The sequence below is a fragment of the Poecilia latipinna genome, unplaced genomic scaffold, assembly GCF_001443285.1.
Source record: "Poecilia latipinna isolate Pla-1442-1.1 unplaced genomic scaffold, P_latipinna-1.0 Scaffold522, whole genome shotgun sequence".
Taxonomy (NCBI): Eukaryota; Metazoa; Chordata; class Actinopteri; order Cyprinodontiformes; family Poeciliidae; genus Poecilia; species Poecilia latipinna.
In genome coordinates, this window is record NW_015113138.1 from 662,503 (window position 1) to 669,394 (window position 6,892).

Below are 6,892 nucleotides of genomic sequence, written 5' to 3' on the forward strand. Positions count from 1 at the left end.
TATATATATATATATATATATATATATATATATATATATATATATATAAAAATACATATTACATTGCGTCATCACTGGTATGCAAGTAAAAGTATTTATATTGCAACTATGCAGCTATATCTCACAAAGAGCTTCACAAAGAAAGAACAAAACACGTGATTAAAACAACATTAATCAGATAATGAAGATAAACACAAATATACAATTATATTAAAAACAAATCTAAGGGAAAATAATGTTTCCAATAGAGTGTCTTCAGCTGCTCAATGAGTCCAGACTCTCAAATCAATCTAAGAACTCAGGAAGCTCATTCCACTGAGGTACAACGGCGTGTTGGCAGTTTTATTTCTGTTCACACACACAGCAAAATCTAAACTGATATATGGACTACCTAAATGACTTTGTATGTCTGCTTGGTCCACCAACTGGCTGAGTAGCTTCCAGATGTTTCTAAGCATTAATATCATTGATATAAACATTCATTAAATGGTCATCAGCAAGAGTAAGCGTACAAATTTAGCCTTTTACTGATCTGGAACACTTGTGTGGTTTGAAACAATTACCATCTCATACTAACAGTCAAGCATGGTGGTGGAGGGTTGATGATGTGGGCTTGTTTTTCAGCCGCCCAATCAACCACAAACTCCTGCTGGAGCCAAAGGAGTTCTAGAGTCAAATATCAGGCTAGCAGTCCAGTAGCTGAAGCTCCAGTGGAAAATCAGCTTATTATTAGACAAAATAATACCATAAGTGTTTATTCAATTTGTTGATGTGGTTAAGAACTAGAATGTTGTTATAGTCTGATACATAAGAACTCAATTCATTGTAGTTTGTTAAATGCTTTGTTGTTTTTTTATTACCCCTTTTCTATCTAATATTCAATTAAAGTAATGTTCTTCTTAGACGGATTTAGAAAAAGCAACACAGTCTTTTATTAAATTACTGCATCATATAAACCGTATAAAAAAAAAGTGTCAGATCTAAAACACCTAGAAAAAGTTTCACATTCTTACCTTTCTCATAAACCTCCTTCAGGAGTCCTTTCTTGATGAGCTCCTCTCTGCTTTGGCGAGTAGACATTTTCCTCTCCAACACTGAGGAAACAAAAAAAACCATAATGTCAAAAAAAACAATCAAACTACAGCTGGAAGTGATACTATTGATGATTATAGCAGCAAATCATCAATAGTAAAATCAGATATTGACCTCCAACAGTCATAAATCTGCCCAACACAGCCTTGATTTGTACCTTCTCCATCCCACCATCAATTCTTACAAAAACACAGACAGAACTCCCGTCCCTTGCTCAAGGAAGAAACACCCCAATCAGACGGAGAAAAACGATGCCCCTGGCCGTCTCTTGTTCCAGACATTTCACACCGTAATGTGAATTGCTCCAGTGCACGCTGAAAGACAGGGCCTGAAGATGCCAACAGAAGATTAGGAGGTTCTCCAATCAGTCCTCTTCCTACCTAGATCATGCCCGTTAATGTTACAAACAGAGCCAATGGGCAGTCCTGGTGGAGTCCAGCCTGATGCTGATGTTGTGCAGATCTGCAGACATGGCTCTTGCTTTAGTTATTCAATGAACAGACGGTCCTTAAAGACAGGAACAGTTCTGTCCTCGGACTAAACTCTCCTCTTAGAAAACTCATGTCGTAAGAGCTAGTAAATACTTTCCAGGCCTCTTTTTCAGAAACCGGGAAAACCATCCCACTCTGCCATTCCTGAGGATTCCTGCTGAAGATGCACCATATCAGGCAAATTTTGTGATTGCCATAAATATTGCAGTGAAGCTTTCAGTGGTGAAATGTGCCTGTTATCTTTTTTTCCATCTCTTTCTCATGTTTACTTCCATCAGTCTGTAGACTCTTAGCATTTTGGGGCAATGCTGTTTGTGTCGGGTGTGAACATCTGCTGCTGTGAGACTCTGTCCAACTGGCTAAATATTACATTAGCATGAAAAATGAAAGCCGGTAATACTCAATATATTAGCCAGCAATTATCACACTCCAAGCAGTCCATTATTGTATCAATATTCATATAGCAATCGGTGTGTGTGATATGAATATCGCCCAGTTGTTGTAAAGTGTCTGAAACTGAACCGTTGAACAACTATTGTCCTTTTGATTCATCTTCTGCTCAAAAAATAATCTGCATCCACAGTGCAGTAATTTGGAACAGTAATGTAGCACACAGGTGAACCCATGTATTACTTTAGTATTATTTTAATCTACACTTTCCACATCGTAATATTCAGACAAGATCTTTTCATGTAGTAACTTTTATTCGATGTCGTCAGAAGGAAAAAAGAAAAAAAAAACGTACATTGTGTTGTGTTTTTAATGAATACTGCAACAAATTAAAAGGCATTAATCCATGGTGGACACAGCACGCAGCGACCTGTGTGTACAGATATGTGTTTAATTAGATGCACATTCTGTGTTTGGAGGCAGAGGAGCAGGTAGATGATAGATGAAAACTGATCTGCAGCGACAGCTGGGGGAGCAGCTTGACTGCCGTATGTTTGTTTCTCTCAGGGAGAACAGGATGTAAAGCTATTTATCCAGCTGAGAAGCAGCAACAGCGGCTGTTCCTGAATGCAAATCAACCTTTTTGTTTCTCAGGGTGAATATTGCAGCACATATGAGTCACTTCCTAGGATGTCTTCCTGATATGTTTGGAGATTCCCAAATATCAGAGCATTCATCTCATCCCTGCTGTATAGCACAGTGATGGAGGAGTGATGATATGGGCTTGGTTGTTTTGCCCTTTCAATTTACAGGTAATTGTGTTACAGTGTTTCATTGAGATCTGTGCAAGGTTAGACTTTTTTGACGAGTCTTAAGAAATAGGACAGCAGAACATAAAAATGTTTTCAAAACTTTATAAACTTTCAAAGGCTGCCAGAACTCAGTGATGGTTTGCTGGTTAAATCAGGTGCCGATAATTGAAAGCTGACCTGACCTTTGTGCTTTTGACAGTTTACACAACCACCATGACCCATCAGCAGAGTTCCTCTACAGCACTGACCTCAAAAACCACTCCACAGAGCTCTGTGGGTCTGTTGCTATTAGCAACATAAAGATATTCATCATTTGTTAATACACAGAGGGGAAAATAAGGCACTTATGGTTCACACTGCTTCAGCTCTGACCTGCAGAGGTCTGCTTGAACTTCTCACTCTTCTTCTTCCTCCATTTCCAGGGTTTAAACAGGCGTCCCAGAGTGGCAAACTTGCTCCGCCGGCGGATGGGAGGCGTGTGGGTTCCTGGTACCAGAGAATCAGAGCGCATCGATGCCAGCCGCTCCACTTCCTCTGCTGGAACAGCCAAATGAAAAGATAAAGTCAAAAACAAGCAGTTGGACAATACCTGCTGATTAAACTAACACAGGAAAGATGAGAGGGAGGAGGAAAAAAAAAAAGAAAAAATTTAGTCAAAAGAAGAAGTTTGGAAAGATTTGAGGAAAGGAAGGTTTCCGTCAATAGAGGCAGATAAAATAATTTGTGTTTCTGTAAACTTTTTCCAAACATAACACGTCATGTAGACGGCTTTTCTAATTCCAAAAGTTAACATTTTTCTTTCTGATGTTCCTCCCAAAAGTCAGAAAATAAAACTAAACACCAGCCATATAAAAACAGAATCAGTAGATCAGCCTTCAAAATCTCAGAGAGTTTTAGTTTCCTGCTTTAAGACAACTCACACCATGAAGGTCTTCATCTGCTTTTATAAATCTCAATAAACTCAGGTTATCTACAGGGGAGTTATATGTAATCGCTTTGCTTTTTGTTTTCATTCCAAACATAAAATAAAACATTCTTTTGGTTGCTTCTTCTAACAATGACCATTTTTAATACACAATTTGGAAAAACCAGATAATCCCACGTGTTAGCAGATATGGTCTTCATCAGCAGAAACTATTTGTAAGAAGGAAAAAGGTCATCAGAGGAAGTCTCGGTTAGCTGAAACCCCTCTGCTCCTCTGGGAAAGAATTTGTACACAGCAGGCATTTGAAACGACACATTTCCCATTAGATACAACAGCCTCTGCAGAGAAAGGACACGACCCGGGAGCTGGAAGCGAAGGATGGCAGAGGAACGTTTGAGAGGCGAGAGTGGATGTCAGCACACAAAGATGCACACACAAATAAACTCCTGACAGTTTATATGTTGATTCTGATCCATCTTGCTACAGTGACCCTGACCATTCATCAGAGACAAATGAAATTCAAATTGATATTTCCACCCCAAGCAGAATAATTACTGCTTTTAGCTGTGGACTGGAATCGGATAACTCCCTCAGGGTTGTGCTAAGATCCACTGAATTGTTTGCAGTGGGATTATTCCTGCTGCCGGCTGTCAGGCAACAATCAGTCAAACATCACTCATGGTTGTACATCTGATTTCTAAAATAATCAATAACTGGGAAACAACGAGAGCAGAATTTAAATGCTCTGATCAAACATTCCTTGAGATGCTTCCTGAATCCTGTGCTTTTTTTCCCCCCCAACAGATTTATCTGAGATGACGGCTCCAAACAGCAGAACAGCAACTAAAATCTGAACACGGTGTGGATGATGGAAAAACAAAGCGACTGTAAGCCAGTAAGCAGCTGCAGAGAAGGCAAACCCCGAGGCGAACTTGAAGCAAGAGGGACGTCAATTCAGATCTGGTTCTGGAGCAACGTAGCAAACATCTACAAGAGAACTTTGAGCAATGAACCATTCAGGAGTGAAAAGCCTCAAAACCAACAGGATCTCTAGGGCACAACGTTGGTACTGCTAGTCAGAAAAGGTTCAATTTATAAAATTTATTTGGTTGAAAATACTACTAATGCCCTGATTATTGTGATTAAAATGGTCCAATGTTCCCTCGAGCCATCTGAGAAGAGATAAGCAGGTCAAATACAAAAAAACATGTCATTTTACTTTGCTCAGTAAAAGAATCAAAATGAAAACTCCCACTTTTTTCCATCTGTAAAATGCATCAGCATGCTGCTTTGGTGCTCACTGTTTTGAGTTTACCAACACTCAGATAATGCTTAAAAAGCTTAATAATACATGGAAAACTCCAACCATAAAGAACATTAATCAGTATATGAGAGTAGAAGCTTGATTGATGCATCACTCATAAATAAATGTTAAAATAATATTTAACATCATCAGATAATCCCTGAAATCCTCTTTAACTGATCTACAATTGCTTTCTTTCAATATACCAAGTGCACTGTTTACCAACATAAGCCAGGATTTCTGGAAAATCCTACATCTGAATTACTTTAATTGGCAACAATAGTTTAAGCATGTTAAACATTAAATTTTGCATTGCATTTGACTGCTTTCTGTGTATCTCAAAAATGAGATGCTCGCTTATCAAAAGGGAAGAAATATAAAGAAAAGGTGAACTGAACTAGATGAGAGAACAAGCGCTGGTCGTTTGTCTTCCTCTTCCTTATAACATTGGAAATTGGATCTGGGAATGGAACCAGATCTAATGGAACAAAGTAAATTAAGTAAACCAACTAAAATCCTAACTTACTTCTATCTGCAACACAACTTGCAGTACCGTAAAAATCATTTTCACTCTTATAGATTATTTTTGTCACTTATATGTGTCAGATTGTCAAACTAATTGTCACAGTTAGTCAAAGTAAATAAAAAATGTGAGTGGCCACTCTGCCAAAACATCTAAAGCACTGCGTCCTTCACTTGAAACTGAAACCACCAGCAAAACATTTCCCTCTGAAAAAAGTGGAGCTTATTGGAAGGTGTGTGCTCGTGCTATATGTGATGTATAAAAGGGCTGCACAACAGCAATGTGTGTGTTTTTTTAAGCAAACATCTACAAGAGAAAAGTTGCATCTTTGATAAAGTAATAGCAACCTATAATTTGTCTAGCAGAAAAAACTCCCACAGGTCAGTGGGCACAAATTGACAACTGACGAGTAAGTCCCAACATTAAACAGAAGTGCAGCAGGTCTAGATGTAATAAAGATTCATACGCTGTTCTGCTTTTACAGGTGGACCAGGGAACAGAAAGTGGGAAGCAAAACTCAACACAAAACCAGAATCTTTGACAAGGTTTTATTGTAATTACAGATAAACAGAGGAGAAAGATTAGGGGGGTGGTGGACTCTAAAGAATAAAACCACACTGATTCAAACGCCTCACAGGAAGTTAAAAGCGGTATTTTTCCTCACCATCCACAGGCTCGGCTCCTTTACAGTTGCTGCAGATATGTTTGATTTCTTTGCCGATCTGGCATCGGATCATAAACGGAGAGATGTTGTTGTTTACAGCAGCTTCAGTCCGGTCCCCGCAAAGCCTGCGGGGCTTCATTTTGTCCAGACAGAATGTCCCCATCCTCTTCCCCGGCTTTTGCGTTTCATCACAGGGATTCGCCGCGCATGAAGTGTCAATCTGCGAACCGAGTCGGGACCACAAAGGCATCACGAAGCCTTCGCAGCCCGAACAGCCGAGAGGACTGGGAAGGGATTTCAAACGGTCTGCAGCTTCCTCCAATAGTAACAAGTTAACAATCATAAACTGAGATTTCCGGTTAGTTGAAGTACAAAGTAAAAGAGCCGGTAGCAGACTACAACAACAACAACACAAAACAAACACAACCACAGATAAACAAACCAAATTAAAACTCTGACAATAAAATAAAAATATAAAATATTTAAAAGGCAGTCAAAATGAACACATTCCTTACTGTGTCTTCAGTATGATAAATACACATACTGTATTCTTCCCTGAAATGGTTGTATAGTAATAAAATATATAAAACACATAAGTGACTCCACGTTGCTGTGTTAAATTGCATATTTTCTTAAATTCTAATATAATTTGGGCGCTACTCAGTGTCCTTAGCTTTATTTTAAAAGTCTTA

The 6,892-nt window shown here is 38.8% G+C and overlaps 1 protein-coding gene across 2 annotated transcripts in view; it reads right to left on the bottom strand.

Annotated features, from left to right (window-relative positions):
- phactr1 (phosphatase and actin regulator 1) overlaps nucleotides 1-6,519 on the bottom strand; it is a 16,491-nt gene extending 9,972 nt beyond the window's left edge. Inside the window, exons 1-3 of one of the 2 annotated variants that reach the window (XM_015040696.1) lie at nucleotides 6,201-6,519; nucleotides 3,158-3,322; nucleotides 1,014-1,094 (exon numbers count right to left, since the gene is read on the bottom strand). In XM_015040696.1, coding sequence (XP_014896182.1) covers nucleotides 1,014-1,094; nucleotides 3,158-3,322; nucleotides 6,201-6,450 — 496 coding nt within the window. In that variant the 5' untranslated portion in view covers nucleotides 6,451-6,519. The remainder of the gene's footprint in view (nucleotides 1-1,013; nucleotides 1,095-3,157; nucleotides 3,323-6,200) is intronic. The other variant, XM_015040697.1, reaches the window with a different exon arrangement.
- Between the last annotated feature and the right edge of the window lie 373 nt (nucleotides 6,520-6,892).